At 45.6% G+C, this 19,825-nt stretch overlaps 1 protein-coding gene and 1 pseudogene across 1 annotated transcript; one reads left to right on the top strand and one right to left on the bottom strand.

The window, feature by feature from the left end:
• Positions 1-8,324: 8,324 nt before the first annotated feature.
• LOC133884636 (pentatricopeptide repeat-containing protein At1g74850, chloroplastic-like) lies at positions 8,325-9,738 on the bottom strand (annotated as a pseudogene).
• Positions 9,739-12,275: 2,537 nt separating this feature from the next.
• LOC133918085 (uncharacterized) lies at positions 12,276-17,203 on the top strand. Its single transcript, XM_062361844.1, has 5 exons — positions 12,276-12,587; positions 13,497-14,084; positions 15,121-15,421; positions 15,535-15,612; positions 16,698-17,203. Exons 1-5 carry the CDS (start codon positions 12,493-12,495, stop codon positions 16,746-16,748), a joined length of 1,113 nt encoding a protein of 370 aa, XP_062217828.1. The 5' UTR covers positions 12,276-12,492; the 3' UTR covers positions 16,749-17,203.
• The last annotated feature ends 2,622 nt before the right edge of the window (positions 17,204-19,825 follow it).

Genomic DNA, 19,825 nt, shown 5'->3' with positions numbered 1-19,825 from the left:
CGTAATACCCTACTCTTGTGTGTATGCTATAAATGCTCAAGAAATGCCTCTCTAAGGATCTCTTGTGTTACAAGGATTTTTTTGTCTAAGTCTAGAGCTTCGGTCTACGCGAGCCTCTGCTCCTTTGTGCTTCTTGAACTTACCTTGGTCCTGAAGAACTCGTTCTGCCTTTTTCTACCTGTTCTTCTCCGGGGAGCCCGCCCCTTCTTATACCCCGTCGGGGTGGCCTAGCGTACCCAGAAAGGAGGGCGCGAGGTCCAAGGCACCATAAATGGAAAGCATCCATCATGGGCTGCAACTTGACGTTACGGGGGCTTAAAAACGCGCTCCCGTCCGGTCCTGTCGTCATCATGCGGCCTTCCAGCAGATGCAGTAGGGAGGGTCCACCGGGCAGCCACCGAGCAACCCCGCGTGCCCGGCCGGTCAGAGCAATCCTGACATAGCAGAGCGGCAGGCGATATGCCTCGAGCCCTGCGACGATATCCAGAGACGTGCCGGATGACACGCGATGGGACCCACCGCATTAAATGTCCCCACGCCTGGCAGGGATTGACAGAGGCGTGGGGGGCGTGGTTGGAAGTGACAGGCCACGCTCCCTCTTAAATGCAGCATCGGACCTCTCACCAATTGACACCTCACTGCTGAGCCCTTGTGGGGTCCATCGGTAAGGGGCTTCTCAAGTCCTCGGGGAACTCTGGGTGCTCGGGGACTATTGTTCATAGCCTCGAGCACTCTCTCCCGGATATGCCTTTTCTCAGTCCTCGGTGAACTCGGGTACTCGGGGACCACTGTTCATAGCACCAAGCTCCATCTCCCGGAACTTGTACTTCTCGGGTCCTCGGGGAACTCGGGTACTCGGGGACCACTGTTCATGGCCCCGAGCATCCTCTCCCAGAACTTGGTCTTCTCGGACCTCGAGGAGATAATCCCCGAGGGAGGGCGCCACGTGGCACTCTGCTGTCCTGACCTCGGGACTCGGGGACCCCTGGTTTCCATGTCACCGACAGCAGCCCCCGGGCCCATTGGCAGGCAATGACCTAGAGACTCGGGGACCCCTGGTTCCCATGTCACCTATCCTAAAGGGTGTGCAGCTACGGTTTGTTCCAAACAGTTTGGTCGTTGTTCATACGTTGTTCGAGATGAGAAGGAATAACACATGAGCTTTGTACTCATGCAAGATATTAGAGGAGAACTTTGATATGGGGTGTACTTAAATATAGTGCCATGACTGGTGCAAGGTGATACAATGACTATCGTGGAAGGATCAGGCTAGCAGGTGATACATGAAGATGATAGAGGGCATGTCAGGGAGTGCAGTTTCGGTAGAGAGGGAGCTAGAGTAGACCCTTCTAAGATAGATGTATGATGCATGAATGATGAATCTGGTGGTAGCGGAGATGAAGAAGTTGCTGACAACGATGACTCGATGCCTACAATCTAGTACTTTCGTGGTGCTGGGCTCCTAGATTGTGCCATCATTGAGTGTAGCACATTATCTATCTGGGATACCAGAATAGCGACATCCAAGTCGGGCAACAGTTTTGTAACAGGGGGGAGGTCATCCACTTTATTAGCAACTATGTTGTAATGACAAGGAGGGATCACAAGTGCACCCGATCTAATCCTACGGAGTATGAGATCAGGTGTATCAAGCACCCGAATTGTCCTTACTTCATACGAGCACATATGCCAAAATATGAGAACTATTTTATGATCAGTAGACACATCCCACATATATACATTGAAGAGGCTATTAGTAATGTGAGCCACGATGTTGATGCGAGGTTTATAGCCCAACTCCTCATCACTCTTGTTGGTACGGATATTTATTTATCGCCAAAATCCATTATGGAGGAGGTGCAGACTAAGACGGGTATGCTGATCAATTACCACACCGTATGGAGAGCGAAGCAGAAAGCGGTGAAGATGCTATTTGGAAGCTTTGAGGAGTCTTACAACTATGCTTTGAGGGTGTGCGAACTGGACTTAGGGCCCTCTTGCACGAGCAGCGTCAACGTATCTCAGAGTGTACGAATTGGCTGACCATCCTTCTGTTTAGGTTTCTCTAAAAGGCAAAGAACGATAGTGATGTTGCCCGACAGTATGCATTCCACATTCAGGTTCGTAATTTCCTATGTACTCATCCTACTTATCTTTTTTTCATTGTTTGAATGTTCCTCCTTTGTGTTAGATATTCTTGGAAGACGCACAGTTGATCAACAAAGACATCACAAACTTCTTGGTGATATATATGCTCTTCGGCGGGGGTATCATGCCTAGTTCGCGAAGAAGATGACGACAGTCAACGAACCTAAGGGATACAGAGGTTCCCTCTACTACTCATCTAGAAAATAATAAGGACGATTAGGATATTGATTTCATGCCCCCAATACCTCGACGTTCCAGCAGCAATACATGAGAAGGTTCAATTATCACTACAAGAGGACGTTCACGCACCACATCGAGATGGCATACAACCGACAAGGAGATAGGACATGCTACTACCGTGATAGCTCAAGATGATGATGACAACGATGATTTTAAACCACAACAACTCCTCCCTCTGAGGCCTCCATCTTCGAAGGACATTGATGACCTAAAAATAATGATGGATTTACTAGTACCCATCCTTACAACTTTCTATTACCACCTCGGAGATGATAAACATCTTACCATGATAGCATTGACTGGTATAGCTGGTATTCTTCCACTAATTTGTGCCACCACTTTCCTCCGCCATCTTGAGATGATCTGAGTAGTCAACATCTATGCACTATGAACTATGCAAATGGCAGGCATGACTATTTATTTTGTTTACGAACTATTTATGAACTATTTTATCTAATCAATGTGATGATAAGTTTATTATATTAACGTACTATCCAAGCACAATTCTTTCCAACATATGAAAGGTATTTGTGAACTCAGGCTTTAGACATACCAATGTATCACGAGCACCTCATGGACTAACATTAATTGCAACTCTAAAATCAATAATATGATTGTATGAAACGTTCAACCTCGGGCTGTGCTTGCTTTAGGATGAATGCTTAAAACAGGCTTTGACTTTGGATTAAGATCAAAGCAATAGATGTTACTTTTACACCCACTAAAAATCAACAGTTTTCATAGGGAATACTTTTATAGGATTCTATACCTCCATGCAAAGTCAATAATAACTCATTGCTGAACTTTTGCAGAATAAAATGACCACACCAAGCAATAATTTTTATAAGGAATCTCTACCAAGTATCAATTCCACAATTTTTTCAGCTTTCATAGAGAATCCTATGCTCCAGCCCCCAGCTAAGCTCATGCACTCAGTCCATGCACCAGCCCGCAGCTACCATAAATAACGTCACCCTCGTCAATGGATTATCCAGGCTTGGTGAATATCGGATTATTTTTTATTATTCTCATTGGATTATCCAGTGTAGCACCGGACTAATTTTATATGAGCACCAGATTATTCGGTCAGACAAATTTAGCAGAATAGCGTTATGTATTTTAGGCATAACTTTTCGCTCCGAACTCCGATTTTGATGATCTTTAGCTCTATGGAAAGCTTGTGAAGATCTGTACAAGATTATATAGAAATCTATCCTATTTGATCACATCAAAATTAATGAAATAAGTCCAATTCATTCCTCTCTTTGTTCCAGCTTCGGTGACTTCTCTTTTGTTACATCCATAGGACTTACTAAAGCATATACTCGATAAACATATTAATCTTATTGATTATATTATTATTAGTCACTAAAATCACATATATACTCTAAAGATATTTTACTATAATATTTTTAAAGACACACTAGGTGATAATGAATTCATTGGAGAGGTGGGGCCATTCTACTCAGGTCCTAGGGGCATGAGGCGCGAACAGTCGCATGGGAACAAATGAGATGGTGCAAAAGAAATACTTGCGCGTATGGAATGGCTTCCGTCTCTATATTTGTTTTACAAAAGGTCAATTTACTGAGAAGAAATTTCATGCCCATGGACTTGCAAGTTATGGATTAATGCTAGATATGTAGTGTTATACGGCGTAGCCAAATTGTTGGAAAAATTACTTGGTTTGATAGCAATATATATATTTGAACATGCACTTGTTTTTACTATACAACTATAGTGATTTTGTTACGAAATATAGTATGTAGTATAGACCCTCTTCTATTTCTTCAATTAATTAGATATTCTTTTATATTAAGAGAAATCCATCCCAGCCACAGAAATTTGAGACCAAATTAACGTGGCACGTTGTCAATTATGGATACAGTTTCAGAATTGAGGAACTACAGAGAGCCCATTCTCCTATGTCTGTTTCAGCACAGAGAATTAGTAGAAAATGATGCCTTTTAGTACCATTGGTTCGTTTGTATCTATTTATATAGATAAAACTAATTGAAGATATTCCAATAAATTATGGCATAATGTACATTGTTTTTTTAAAAAAATTTCCCTTTAAGAATTATATTTGGCACGCAGGTCTTGCTAGATCTTTTACATTCATCTTTGTTAATTTTCCGATCTCATGTAACACATTGAATCCAATCTTTGCTCAATTGCCACCCTAGAAAAAAAGGCCTCTAGGCCAACATGTTTTTGTATGCAATTGTAACTAAATAGTAATTGGGTCCCCTTTAGAACATGGAACTTTTTTAAAAAGAAAAATCTTGGACATTGAACTGACATATGTAACATTTCTGCATTCAAAACCAACCCCAAACTAGCAAAATGAGACCAAAAGGTCGTGATATTAGATAAGATAATCCATCACCCTGCCTCACTATAGCCACCAAGCATTAAACAAGAGATCTTGGACCACGATGATTGATATTAGAGGATAAAAACCGTATAACAATATTAATTTTGAATCAACATGGTTATACTCCGTATCAAAATTGTGTTCCATATCAGTACTTTATATCTGACTATATTCGAACCGATGTTTTTAGTCTTTTAAGACCATGTAGAAGATCTCAAATTTGGTTGCACAACATGGTACAAGCAAAAGTGAAAAAGAAAGGTACGGTGTCAGAGTTTCTTATGGAAGCTGCCATGGTGCGGCCATAGCTGTGACTATGGTAAAGCGTGTGAGAGGTTAGCTTTTTTCCATCTTCTTGTAGTAGGGTTGAATAACTTCATTATCTTATAACTTCATTGCTGTCAGTTATGATTTTTTTCTTCTTCTAGGCTATTGGATCCAATAAATTTGTAGAAGGTGACGTTAGATTTGATTTGATAATTTACCTCTTTCAACGAGGACACTAATGATGTTTATTTATTGTCTCAGATATGTCTTTTTTAGAGAGTAACATACACTTTACATTAAATTAGGATAGATGTTGAATCACAATCTACTGCTGAAGAAATACAATCAGGAACCAAGTCCGGCCGGAGCATACAGGCGCTCGGCTCGAAACTAGCACCTAAAACAGCTAAAACATGTGTTGCCTTGTTACCGGAGCTAGGGTCATACATCAAGTTATAACACAAGAAATTACAAAGCAGTTGAAACTTTGTTTCCTTGAGTATTATGCCTATTGTCGACATATCAAATCAGTACTTGTCTCAGAACAGATGCGTCTTGGTTGTGGATTCAAAATGTTGGCTATTATGGCTATCAAGGATGTATATAACAAACGACTCCCCATAAGTATGAGTCTAAAAGAACACCATAAGTATGAAATATGTTTTCTACCCCCGACTCCCCCCCCCCTCCCCCTCCCCACTTCTCCAAAACTTTTCAATTCTGTTCAAATAATCATGTGGGCACCTTGCAAAACCAGGTTAAGAAGTTCTATAAACAAGAACTGAAAGTTCAGGGGTTATATCGACTTTTTCCAAAATAAAAACTTCCATACACTAACAAAATGTCATAGAAGCAAAGATATCAACATTACAAAAAAAAAATGACCAGTAGATGTAGCGTATTTCTTAAGGAATTTGCTTAGAGCTTTCTTTGATCGCACATATCAAGATGTCTAGGACTTGGAGTTCAACATCCATTGAGCTCATTTAAAAAAAAAAATCTATTGAGCTTTAACTCATACTAGTAACCATGCATGTACGACAAGTACGCGCAACTTTTATATACGCACGTAAATGTACTCCATATTCAGTACATTGTATGGAAGCCACATATCTAAAAACCAAACAATATGTATAATGCACCAAACATCCAACAAACAAAATGAACATCGTATGCATATATGTGACAAGATAAGAAAAAAAAAATAGAGATGCAATTTGAATGTTAGTTTGTGTAACAATCAACTAAGCTGCAACTAAATAGGTTGTATTTTATTGCAAACTTTAATATATGTATCCTAGGCAACGAACTACAATGACTGTTCATCTATGATACATATGCATGCATATTTTAAACAAGCTTTAAATACAGGTGCCAAAAGAACCCATCTACCTTATTAAAGAACAAACAATCTCATGTCTAGGCATTTTTTATAAAGTTACAGTCTTGTAAGCATCTTTCACAAGGAGAATATTATGTTAAAGCCATCTGTTATGAGCACCCACCTGAAAATAAGATCATGTTCATTAGCCAACTGAGCTTTAGATGATTAAAATTGGTAGAATGTATTCTTATATAGTCATTGGAAAGTAAATTTCACTATCTTTGAAGCATTTCAGTGAGCATGTCATACACCGTAGATCATATAATTCTGACATCCATGCTCCACTTTGCATGCACAAGATTCTATTTCCAACATTGATTATAATATCTCCTTGTAAAAGGCACCCTGTCATTATTGATTAAGTGCATCACATGCACATAGTTTATGTAAACCCAGAGGACAAGGTCTATAAATTTAAGATGATGTGACTATGCAGCTCTAGTTTTCTCTACACATGTACTATTATGTGATCTAATAACAAGATGGAAAAAAAAGTAATTTGAACAAGTGTTATGTTTTTAAAAAAAAAATTTAACATAGAGGACATCTACCTTATCTAACAATGAATGACTCCTTATTAAAATTCTCAACAATTTTCAAAAATAAAAAGCAAACTAATTGAAAATAAATGTGTATCTCTATAGGAAATTAAAACAAACACATGGTGGGCTGTTCAAAAAGTTTCATCCGCGAGAAGCATTTTAACAAACATGTTCCCATCATGTTACTATTCATATCAAAGTTGACACAAGTTAGTGACAAAACAAATCTAGTATCATGCCCGTGTGGCAACAAAGAATTGTGAGCTCTTTGCTAGAGATGACTCTTAAGACAAATGATCTGAATATTTCATCAAACTTTGAAGAATCTAAGACATTCGAACCTTTTGCTTTCTAAATAATAACCAATCTTGGTAAATGTGACTTGAAGGCAAACCAAGTCTATGACGTTAAATGTTGCTGGTAGACTTCTCGAGCTCGCAATCATATTACATATTATGTTTAGAAGGAAGATTTTGCATACAAGAATCAAAGCCGTACTATATAATTATTGCAACTTAGGATAAGGAGTAATAGCTTGTTTGTTTGTAGCTTGCTATAAGTATGACAGCAAGAAAAGATGTACATTTTTCGTGACCGGAAGGACTAATATGTATTTTTATTGGACTTGAACAGGCAGAGGTTGAATTGCCAGCTTCAATGATTTTGTACAAAAAATCTAAAACACTACAAACTTGAAAAAATAATCCATTAGCATGTGTAACCCATTGCATCTGTAGTAGTGTTGGTCTCTAATACTCTGGAGGTTGAATTGCAAGGACGTGATGTATGAGCTATAACAGATTTACCTCAATCTTCAGAGTAACCAAACAATAGTTCAGCATGAACAACTCAACAAATTTACCTCATTTAACCTTCAGAGTAATCAACCATACCAATACCATGGACCAACAACTCATAGGGACACCAGTCACATACACAAAGTTATACATGTCTCAGATGTAAATACAACAATAGAACTAAAAGTAACCTCCGCATATATGGACGGACATCTAATTTGATCTGCAGAAACTGTACATAGGTTAGAACAAGATATTTGGTGTAATACAATATTCGCTCTAATCAATAGTTTAAGACTTTAGGCTCCTTATTAAGTAACAGTTTCAAATAAAAGAGTAACGGTTTTAAATAATATCCTGGTGTAAAATGCTAGATAAAGTTACCTGGTGAGTAAGAGCATAGGCCATGGCTCGCTCAAGATTAGCTACTGCTTCCTACCTCTTTAGAAGTTTTGCTTGGATGTCTTCCACAGACCCAATACTATCACACTAGCTATCTTGCAAATCGAGTAAGATGATGATGCAAGTTCAAAAATGAGGCCAATCACTTGATTGGCATGCCAATTATCCTAACAAAAAGCATTGTAGGTCTTTATAGTAGGCAAGCTACCAATTTCAGTCATCATGTTGAAAGCGATGTAGGCTTCCTGCATACCGAAAACATCACCAATAAAGCATTTCATTAGAAAGAGGATATCTTAGGGTCATGCTTTCAATATTTGGTTCATATGGTCGTATCCTGACCTCATACATAGCCGCATGGCCAAGAGCTTCAACCAGGACAGTGTAAGTCTTTGCAGTAGGCACCATTGCTTCTCTGGTCATATAATCAATAACTTCTCTTGCATCCTCATGGAGCCCACCACGACTGCATGCAGCCATGACACCTTCATAGGTCCCCATATCAGGCTCTACCCCTATCTGAAGCATATCATGGAAGAGTTCTGCCACCTCCTTGAAGAAGCCACCATCCCCGAATACAAGGAAAAGCACATTATATGTGGCCGTGTTTGGCAGTACAACCGCTCTCATATCACGGAAGGGCTCGCGCACACCATCAAATGACCCCTGCCTCCTGTAGAGGTCGAGCAGGACACGGTATGTGGCAGCCGTCGACACACAGCCATCAACCTGTATCTACTGCAGCACGGCTACCACTTCAGCCATGGCGCCGACATGTGTGTGTGCCTCCATGAGCCCTAGATACATGGAGGAATCCGGTGAGTGCCCTGTGGTAACCGTTTTAGAGAATAGTTCGACTACGCGGGATAGGTTACCGGCACTGGCAAAGGCATCCACATGTGACGATTAGATACATTGTTTGGAGAGACGCCAACCTCGAGCATGGTGCGAAGCAGCATTTCAGACTGATCGACGAGAGAGTGCATGGCGGTGGCGGCGAGGAGTGTGTTGTAGGTGATGAGGTAGGGGCGCACGGTGGAGGGCATGTCATGCCGCATCTCAACAAGGAGGCGAAGGAGCATGTCGAACAGTATGAGCGGGTTGGTGGCGCGGGCGCAGGCAGCAAGCATGGTGTTGTAGGTGGCGGTGGTGGGTGCGACCCCCGCGGCCTTCATCTGGCCGAGTAAGGCTCGGGCCTCCTCGTGCAGCGTGTTGCATGCGGGCTGTGATGAGGGAGGTGTTGGAGAGCATGGTGCGAGACTTGGCGGGGAGGTCATGGAAGACCTCGAGGCACTTCTCGAACAACGCGGGGCCTTGGTGCTCGAGCACGCCAATGATGATGGTATGGATGTGCTTGTCGGGGCGGCACCACGACTGGCACTGCATGTACTTGAAGAGCCGGAGCAAGCGCTGCCAGTCCCCGTGGTGGTGGGAGAACTCGCGGTACACCGCAGTGAAGTCTTGCAGCGTGAGCCGGTGTTGCGTTGTCTCGAGACAACACGCAATGGAGCCTCGCGACGGCAAGTTGCTCAATAGGTCGATCAGCAACTCCACCTCGTACGAGCTCCTGCCCCAACCCATCCACCGCAGTCGCAGGCACCAACTCATCCCTTCTCACGAAGGTGTACGGAGAAGCACACATCGCGGTAGACGCCCATATGCCAGAATAGCACCGCCGCGCTACCCACAGCCACCGCTCGGGCGCTGGCGCCCTGATCCACCCCATCGTTGTCGGATCCATCCGCCCCGCTCGCCGTCGTCCTGATCGAGTACCACCCCATCCGGATCTACGCCACCCCATCTCATACTGACCGTAGCGATATGTGATTGGAGGTGTACGGTGAAGCACACGCCGCGGTAGGCGCCCATCTGCCAGAATAATGCCGCTGGTGCCCTAATTCACCCCACCACTATCGGATCCATCCTCCCGCTTGCTGTCATCTCGATCGAGCGCCACCCTATCCAAATCCGCATCGCCCCGTCTCACGCCGGTCGTAGCGATATGTGATTGGAGGGAGAGAGTGAACGGGGAGGAGGAATGTCGGCCGGAGGAGGGCGTTGGTGTGGCAGCAGCACGAGGACCAAGCAAGCGTCGATTGGGTGGCGCCTCGAGCTCAACCGCGGATGGGTGGGGGTGGAGGGTGAGCATAGGGAAGCGGTGAGGAGGGGGCGAGCGTCGCAGTATAGGGGCAATGTGTGGGGGTGGGTTGCACTGATTCTGTTGTGGGCGGGTCAAGATAGAAAGATAGAAAAATAGACGCATTGCGGTTTAGGGGTGAGGGACCATTGGATTCCATTCGTAGGGGTTGGATGGGATGCTTGACATTAAACGCATTCGCGTCTTTATAGTTTAGATTAGTCAAATAACAATCGGTTACCTAATTTTAGGTTCAAAAGTGAATTCACACAATTCTTTCTAATTTTCAACCTTCTTGGTAATGCAGATCGTATATACTACACACTCAGTTAGTCATTCAGCAAAACAATAAGAACATCAATGCTTTCTCCAACAGAATTTGTTTTCGTGAGATTCATTTAATCCAAACTCCAAATTCGTTTAATCCAAATCTAGCACGGGCAGTTAAGTGAGTCTTTGGCTCCCCTCTCCTGCTACAACACAAAGCGGCGATCGAAAAGGCCATCTCGGCGAAGGAGCTCTCCAGCGTCGAGTTCTTTGGTTCCCCTCCCCTCCAGCGTCATCTACGGTGCTAGAGGGGGAGAGGAACCGAGTCTTGGTGGCTAGAGTGTAGATTAGTCTCTATTTTTAGCTAGATCTAGGATAGGTAGTTTAGGTTCCCTCCGGGGGATGAGGTCGTTGGAGTTTGGTTGTCTCATTCGGCCTTCTCCGGCGGTAATGTCACTGCTGACGCGAGATGTGGTTGGCTTCGACGCGGTCCTCTCCAGTAGGGTCGTGAGGTTAGTCTTTTCTTATTCCGACAGCAACCAAAAATCTTGGTCGCATATGGGTTTTTCCTAGTGTTTTACTCTTGCTTCCCCTGTGTTGGAATTTTGTTCCGGATCGCCGGCAGCGAGCTGATAGTTGCGGATGCGTCTCTGGGCCGGGTGGTGGCGCCAATCTCTCTTCCTCTATCTTCGCTGGCTAGCAGGTGGTCAATGTTCTTTCAGAGCACTAGATGCATCCAGGTGGATATTTGAGGTGTTGGTTCATGCGATGATTTTGAAGGTTTGGAGCCTCTTGTCGACTTGGGTAGGTGGATCAAGCTTTGGCTTGGGCGCCTTTGTGCGGCGACGGCAATTGGAGTTCGTGAAGAAGACGACCATACGGTGCTTCAATGTCTTCTTTTGTAATTATAGGGTCTTTCTTGCAAAATGTTCCTACCGGAGAATGGGTTGTAGTGGACCTTCATATAATTTTAACCTTTTCCAGGGTCTGGGTCTGTTCTGTAAAACCAAAGATGTAAGCACTATCCTTTTAAACTAATATAATCTTGACTTCCAGCCCCTTCAAAAAAATCCAAATCCGGACAAGCCCGGCCTTCTTGACAGTCCCGGTTCCCGGATCCAAAGCCGGGCTGTGCCGGTCACCACAACCCACAACCAATATGCAAGCGCCGCCTCACGTGCCGGTGCCGCCGGCCGGCTGACCCCAACGCCCCCGTCAGTCCCGGACGTTTCAGGTGACGGGTCGCATCCACCGTACACGCACGCGACCAACCCGATCCTGTCCGTTCGTTTAAAACCATCAACGTGACGCATTCACCGTCGGCGTACACCGTCCGTGTATGTGTGTAACGCGCCGGTGGCTGTTAGCTCACTTAAGACCAGGGTCACTGACATGGCGGGCAATCGTAGACGTTGGGCCCACCTATCATGGCTAATTTTGCGTGCGTTTTTGGTGGCGTCGTCTGGAAACCGATCTCCATTCCAGTGTCTTGCAGGTCAAGAGAGGGGCCGCTCGGTACGTTCGGATCTTCGGGCTGCACGTACGTAACACCCCCGGAATTCTCCCGCTAATCACCGAAACTGCCACGCTCCGCGCGGGGTAGTTTGGGGAATAGCGAAGTGGTGGGAGAACGGTGAATAGCTAAGCGTCCTCGAGGGCGGAACGGGTAGAGCGTAAAAGATGAAGCCACTATTTGGACCCCCAGTGCTGCTTCCCACGCCATTGCTGCCCTCTCTTCTCTTCTCTTCTCTTCCTCCTCCTTCACTTCCTCCCTCTGTTCTTCTCAGAATTTTCCTTGTGAATTTCCTGCCGGTTTCCGACTTTTTATGTGTTCCTTGTACTGAGACGTAGACGAGGGGGGAGAAGAGAGTGATTGGCGAGCGGTGGGAGAAGGAAGACGAGACGGCTGCGGCGGCCGACGGCCATTTTTGATGCGTGGCTCCGTCGAGGTCCACGCGATTGGCAGAGACGTCGCGTTGCCGAGCCCCCTGAGACTCAGATCCCCTCCGGCATTGGACATGATGAGGTAGCCGGCAGATCCCGGGCTCTCGCTTCTGTGTCTCTTGTTCTTCTGGTTCATCGTTTGTTCTATGGCTGTTCGCGTGCCAAATCGAAGTGTGCCCTGTTTTTCATCTTGTTTGCGTTTGTTTCTCCTTTGGTTTCTGGTTTCGGCTTCTATTCTGCTTCGGTTGGTTTCTGGTTTCGGCTTCTCTTCCGCTTCGGTTAGTGATGGATTTGGTTGGCTCGCCGCCGGCCGGAGCTGTCCGGCCTTGTCAAATTTCTGGCCTCTGTGTCTCTGCCTTGTTCATCCGCCTCATGTTTCCGCTCTCTGTCGTTTTGGTTTTTGGATTCCATGCTCTTGTTGCGGTTTAGTTGATCTGTACTCCTACATCTCCATGCCGGTTTCGCCAATTCGAGCGGCCGTGCCGACTCTCCTGACTCGATGTTCTTCATCTCCGCGTTTCGCAGGCTTCTGCTCGCAACAATCCAATGTTTTTTTTCTGGTCGTCTCCCAAATTCCTTGGTTTCCTCCGCTTTTCCGGTTGTTTCAGACTGGATAACAAACCATCTCTTGTTTGTTTCTTCGGATTTGCGCCCTTCTATTCACTTCTGGTGGAGACGACCACTCGTAGTTCACGCCACCGGAGTAACTTTTCTCTCTCTTTCGTGGTCGCCTTCTCTTCCTAGTTCCGATTTTGTTGTGTTCTCCCGTTCGCGCTCGCGTTACTTGGGTTTCAACGAGCTGTTCTTGTTACAATTTTGCGGTCTCGTTATGGTCTCTCGTTTTGGGTAATCGAACTTGCGAGGCGATCGATCTGTTTGATTCCTCCTTTCACCAGCCGCTCCAAGCGAGCAAGCGAATTGTTACTTGCATTTTGCAGTGGATTTCCTGGTCCGATCAAATCGCTAATACATGCCTCTTGATTCGATGCAGGTACCAAAGGCTCAGCCCGGACTGCCTCCCGCTCGGCAACGGCGGCGGCGCCGTTGCCCGGAAACCTGCGTCGAGATCCTCCTTCAAGGACGACGACGCCCCGGCCGTGGCCACGGACGGCTCACGCCTCGCCTCCTACCTCGCGGCCTCCCCGCTCGAGTCCAAGCCGCTTCGCGCACGCGCGCCGCCGCCTCTCGCATCGGCCGGCCGGAGCCCGGCGCGCGACCACGCGCACCACCACCCCTCCGACTCCTCCGACACTGCCTCCCCGAGCTCGACTGGCGCGAGCGGCGGCGGCGGCGGCGGCGGCGGCGACGTGCTGCTGCAGTGGGGGCACAACAAGCGGTCGCGCTGCCGGCGCGACTCGGCCGCCGCAGCGCCGTCAGCGCAGCGCCGGCAGCCCGGTGTCGGCGTGAAGATCCAACGGCGCGCGTCAGCGCCGGCAGAGAAGCTCATGCCGCCGCCGCCGCTCGCCGCCGGGTCGTACACGCGGGGGTCCAACCTGAGATCCGCCTCCTCCTTCCCGTCCCGGGCCTCGGCATCCGGAGACGCTCGCCACGGCAGCCACCACCCGCCCCACCACCGCAGGTAACGACCGACCGACGCGCCCTCCACTACGTCTCGCTTCGTATCTTGCGCGTTCTCCTCTTACCTCGGCAACATTTTTCTGTTTCCGCTTTTACCCCCGGCGGAAACTTCTCCCACGATCCCATCGCACGAGTCGTGGTTGCGCTCTTTGGGTGGGATCGTGCCTTCGCGGTGGTGTTATTTATTCGATTGGTTTTTTTGGTCCTCGGGTTCGGGTCTCTTTGGTTTTGGTGAGCTGCACCGCCGCATCTTTCAGCACCGTAAGGAGAGTTGGATGGAAGATTCCTTCTCCTCGTTTCCTCTCCTCGCATCATTTCCCTTTTGTTTTTTGAAATTTTTGAAGTAGGTTTGATCCCGGATATTTTAGTACTGATTTGATCCGGATCATTTCATCTTTTAGCTAATTTTCGTGGTATTTATTTGTTTTTATTAATTTTCTGGGGAAAGTAGTGCGCCTGGATCTGCGGTGGTGCGGTGAGGTGGTGGTAAGCTTACCCTCCTTGGATATTGGATATATGGCGAGAAAGCAGTAGCCGAATTTGTTACACATTTTTGCATGATGCATGGGTCCCCTATCAATATTTCCATATCCTCACAAATCATGGTTGTACTAGTTGTTTACAAGTGATTTCGGCTGATTGTTTTGGTTAAATTTGGTGGATTTTTCGGTATTGGGACGATGATGATGGTATGAATTGCACAAAATCAAGAGGGAAAGGTAGTAGTAGTAGTAACAGGTAGGGTGGATGGTTTATAAATATATGCACGTCTCAAACATCCCATCCATCCTTTCTAGGTAGGCATCAACAGCAAGAGCAGCAGCAGCTCTGCTTTGGTTTTTGCTTTTGCTCGTATTTCCATCCACTCCATCCTAGTACTAGAACCAATCCACCACCCTACCCACCGGGTACCCACCCTTCTTTCCCTCTACCCTTTGCCTCAACTTGCCAACCACCGCATCATCGCCACCACCACCACCGCAATCTCATCATCATCATTAAAATCCTGTTCTCCTTTCCTTTGGTGGCATGATCAGGTCCGTCGAGGAGCGATCGGGCGGCGGGCAGAAGCGGTCGTCGCCGGACAAGGCGCACAAGTCCGCCATGGACGCCATACTGCACATGGAGTCCAAGAACCACCACCACCACCACGACTCGCCGTTGACCGCCAACGGCGCTGTCGCCGGCGAGAAGCTGGGCGTGGAGCGGTTCGAGCTGCCGCGGATCTACATCTCGCTGTCGCGCAAGGAGAAGGAGGACGACTTCTTGGCCATGAAGGGCACCAAGCTGCCCCAGCGGCCCAAGAAGAGGGCCAAGCTTGTGGACAAGACCCTCCAAGTATGCCGCTGCAAACCACCTGAGCTTGATCAGATCCGATCCATTGCGATCTGTTTTGATCACAAAACTTACATGTGCTCGCTTGCTTTTTGTTGTGTTTTGTGTGTGTGCAGTATGTCTTCCCTGGGATGTGGCTGTCAGATTTGACGAAAGGCCGGTATGAGGTCCGGGAGAAGAAATGCGTGAAGAAGGTATAATGCCCCTTCGCGCTTGACGTTTTCAGTTCATGTAGCTTATTAGCGACAATAATCTTTTTTCAACTTTCTGTGTCGTGTGGCTGAAAGAAAATAAAAGAAAAGAAAAGAAACGAAGATGAAAATTGCTAAGAATTAGGGCATGGGGTTCGGTGCGAACAAATGCAAAATAAAGCCGAAAAGCGGGTGGAATTAGTTGCCCCTTTCTTTTCGGGCTGGGGCCCATGACCCCTCACGTGGGGCCCATGACCCCTCACGTGGGGCCCATGACCCGTGATGCTTCCTGTCCTTACTGACGACGGCACTAGTTTATTTGCTCTGGTTTTATTTCTGTGGAACAAGCGATCTGGCGTTGCCCTTAACCTGAGGAGTCTTCTGGGTTTAGCTTCACTTATCTAGTTATCCGTGATCCCATGTCTTCTTTGCCAAGCAAAGCAATACGCACGCAAGAACACTACGTACAAACAGTTCCTTGTGAACCACAAGTAAGAGAGAGGTCATAGGGAGAAGTTTGCTTCATGTAATCTGCTCGTATTGGGCCCAGCTGTCAGCTGATGGTTTATCATTGTTGGCAAAACAGGGTTCTCTGAGTTGGAGTCACTGCCACGTGGGTCCCTGGGAAAGGGTTAATATGGACACATGTATCTGTCGCTTGTTAGGACCACATGATAGGGGCCCGGATAGAGCTTGGAACCATAACCATCGAAAAAGGAAAAAGAATAGCTATCTTTGGATCAGCTTGTTTGTTCCCCGTTTTTATTCTCATGGGATGGGATTTTTCGCTCACCACGCTATGTAGTGTAAATGGCAAATGGCAACGTACGTATTCGTCAATAGCAAATGGCAAGGACCTGTTCGAATCTTGTAACGTGAACTCTGATTGTTTAGTTGAGCAATAAAAGTTGTAAACATCGAAGATGTGGTTAGGTCGTGCTGGGGGTGTTACAAAAAATAGAATACTACGTACGAACATGCACCTGACCAGAGCACCACTGACTTACAAAACCTACCAACTTATGTTTCTGCAATCTGCATAATCTCGGCATGCTCTAACTGAAAATCTCCGTGTATGTGGAATGCAGAAGCGAAGAGGGCTGAAAGGGATGGAGAGCATGGACAGCGACTCAGAGTGACGGTCAAGTGAGACGGCAAAAGTAGCAATAAGATGGAGATGCGGTCATGGGTGAAGAGGAAGAAGAAAGACCAGCAGCTATCCAACGGGAGAGGGCGGCCAGAAGCGGTTGTATTTTTGGGGTGAAAGGTTTCCCGTTGCGTTCTCTCTCCGCGAGGCCGTTTTCTTGTGAGCTGCGGCTGTTTGTTTGAACGTTCCGTGGTGACTTGTGCAGAGTTGTTCACCAATTCCCTCATCACGACCCATTCATCTATATCACACAGAGTCCGCCACCTCTGAAGGTTAAACCTAGGAGAAGAAAAGGTTTTTTATTAGATAGGAGAAGAGTAGAGGAAGAAAAGGTGATGTGAGAATCAACTTGTGTTTTAGAGTAGAAATCTGAAACTTGGAATGCGATTCCGTCGAGTTGGTCGTGACGCTGAACAAACTGAACGAGTAGATTCTTATTTTACTAAACGTGAAATGTGACTAGCAGCCGCCAGCAGAACCATTGCTGCGATCGGCTGGGCTTGCCTGAACGATATGGCCCTGGCCCATTAGTTGTGTGCAAATACTCTTGACTAGTGGAGAGGGACCGTTCCAGAGGCGACTCGAGCGAGCGACTCCGGAGGCAAATAAGACGACGCGGTGGGATCCTCGGCCGGCTCCCTCGTCTTGACGGCCAGCTGGCGTCGGAGGTTGAGGGTGGCTAGGTCTCTTTTATGGGTTAGTAGTTTGTAGTTTGTTTTCTTTCTAGGTTAGTTTAGTTTTTTTTTATTTAGTGAGGGATTCATTGATGCTTTTGTCCTCATTAGATCCTCAGCTGTAAAGGAATCTACGGGATTCTTTTGTTCTCTGATTCGCTAGTTTACCATGTTGGTTTTTAGTTGTATCATTGTTTCTACTTGTTTCAAAAGAGAGAGATGTATCATACCCCGTTTGATAGGGTTGTACGGTATGTTTATCATTTTAATAGCGCTTTGCGCTGTTCATGGTGGCTTAAAAAAGTTAATGGCCTTCATCGGCCCTACCTCATCGGTAGGGGAAGTATTGGCGTCGGCTTCTTCGGTCCAGCTTGGAAGCAGCATTCGGAGTAGCTTAGGGGTGTTAGTGTCCGGAACCTGTGGTTGTTTTGCTTTTTATTTTGCAGGTTTCTAGATATACTGTGTTTGTGCTTAATCGAATAAAATCATCCCTTCTTAAAAAAAAGACTAGGGATAGCAACCTGAACATGTGGGTACCATGCTTGATAGGCGCGAGTATGGGTTTGTGTTTTTGCTTACATGCATAGACCCATAAAATAGTGGGTTAGACACCGATTTTATAATCTGCTCACGGCTATTCACGGATCTATTCGATAAACAATATTGGTCTAATACTCCCTAACCTAGCCCATTTATCTGGCTTTTCTTCAATAACACCCTCTGGTTGTGCTGCATAGCCTTTCTTTTACACAGTTAGGTTGGATTAGGCTTGGTGTTGGTGAACGAGACGTGCCTTGCCCAGTTGCTCGTACCTCACCGTGCTAGTTATTGGTCCAGGAGCCTTCCATGCCTTCGCCAATGCCTCCCCTCCCCCTTCCCATGGTGTCTAGGGATCTCCGTAGGCTGCTCGACGGTGCCTGTCAGAGGCGGTGTTCCTCTTCCCACCTTTGAAGCTCCTCAACCTGCCGTTTGTATTTCTATTCTCGTCGCTGACGTTACTTATGATGCACCTGATATGTCTCCTACCTCTGTCGTGTTTCCTCCATCCCGAGTTTGTACATCTCTTTGATTTCGGCCTCTCTAATCCATCCCTAATTGTACGACGACCTTACCATATCGATCCATTGCTTGAAGAAATAAAGCTATCTTTGATAAATCTGGTGTAAGGACTCTAGTTCAGAATATGAAATTAGAAGGTGCGAAAAAGTGGGAATGGGAACATACTATGTAATTAGGGTCTATTCTAGGACACTGGAAGAACCTCTGGCCAAATGTCTCTATATCGAATGACATTGCCATCTGAGCTCAGTTACCACACCAGCACAACGAACGCTCATGCCAATGTGGCACTCCAAGGGATTATTTCTCCATGAATGCATGGTACTCTAGTAAGATGTGGCAACCCAATTTCGCATTAGTAATTTAATAGTGAGTAAAATAAATAACAAAAATATTAATGAAGCAATCATACGGAAGTAGTTAAATAGGACTTAGAATTAATTTAAGGTCATCTAAACATATAAGAGCTCAGGCTCAAGTCAATATCTTTTTGTGTTTTCTCGCCCCATTTTTATTTTTCCTTTGGGCCGAGCCCACTCTTTCTCCCCGTCTTTCCTTTCTTCTTTTTAATTTAGATAGGATGGTTGTTTGAAGTCCTCAGTCGCGATGCTAGTGGAGGACTGAAGATGAAAAAAATTAAATAAATCGGATGTACGATACAAACAAAGTAGGATAATATATGTAAAATATCTGATACAAAGTAATCCTAAATTCATCACTGCTTAGGGACGATCCCTCTAAGCGTCTCAGGTCTCGACGCCTTACGGTCATATGCTCTCACGTGGTCCGCTGAGTTCTGACTGAAATCCTGACAAGTCTACCCCATTCGGATCATAAACTATATCTAATTCTCCGAAAAAAATCTTAAAATCCAACTTGTTTGACATACCTATTCACGATCGAAAAAACCCCATTATTTCAGCCTATAACAACTAAATCCATAAAATAATACTGAACTCTAAAATATTGTAATAGTACTTAGATCTAAAATAACAGTACATAAAAGCATATTTCTGCAAATTTCTAAATCAGGTGTATATTTCTATAAGTTTTTAAATTAAAATATATATAAATAAATAGGTAAAAATCTAAAATTAGACAACATACCTGAGTGTATTTGTTAAAATAGACAACATGTAGTCGTATTTATTAATTTAGCATCTGTATCCGACACACGGTGTACCGAAAATATTTTCGATACACCGTGTACCAAAAAGCTATTTTCAGCACACGGTGTGCCAAATACGACACTGTTGCCTGTATGCGGCACATCGTGTGCCGAAAATGGACTGTATTCGGCACACGGTGTGCCGAAAATGACTTTTTTTTGGTACAC

Source organism: Phragmites australis, chromosome 1 (assembly GCF_958298935.1).
Source record: "Phragmites australis chromosome 1, lpPhrAust1.1, whole genome shotgun sequence".
NCBI classification, from domain to species: Eukaryota; Viridiplantae; Streptophyta; class Magnoliopsida; order Poales; family Poaceae; genus Phragmites; species Phragmites australis.
The sequence above is the reverse complement of the archived record's forward strand: the minus strand, read 5'-3'. Positions and strand labels throughout refer to the sequence as shown.

Excerpts from the sequence above, each read along its gene's own strand:
- LOC133918085 (XM_062361844.1), top strand. The coding sequence starts at position 12,493 with ATGCGTGGCTCCGTCGAGGTCCACGCGATTGGCAGAGACGTCGCGTTG. Across the intron at positions 12,588-13,496 it reads CCGGCATTGGACATGATGAG|GTACCAAAGGCTCAGCCCGG; the intron begins GTAGCCGGCAGA and ends GATTCGATGCAG. Across the intron at positions 14,085-15,120 it reads CACCCGCCCCACCACCGCAG|GTCCGTCGAGGAGCGATCGG; the intron begins GTAACGACCGAC and ends TGGCATGATCAG.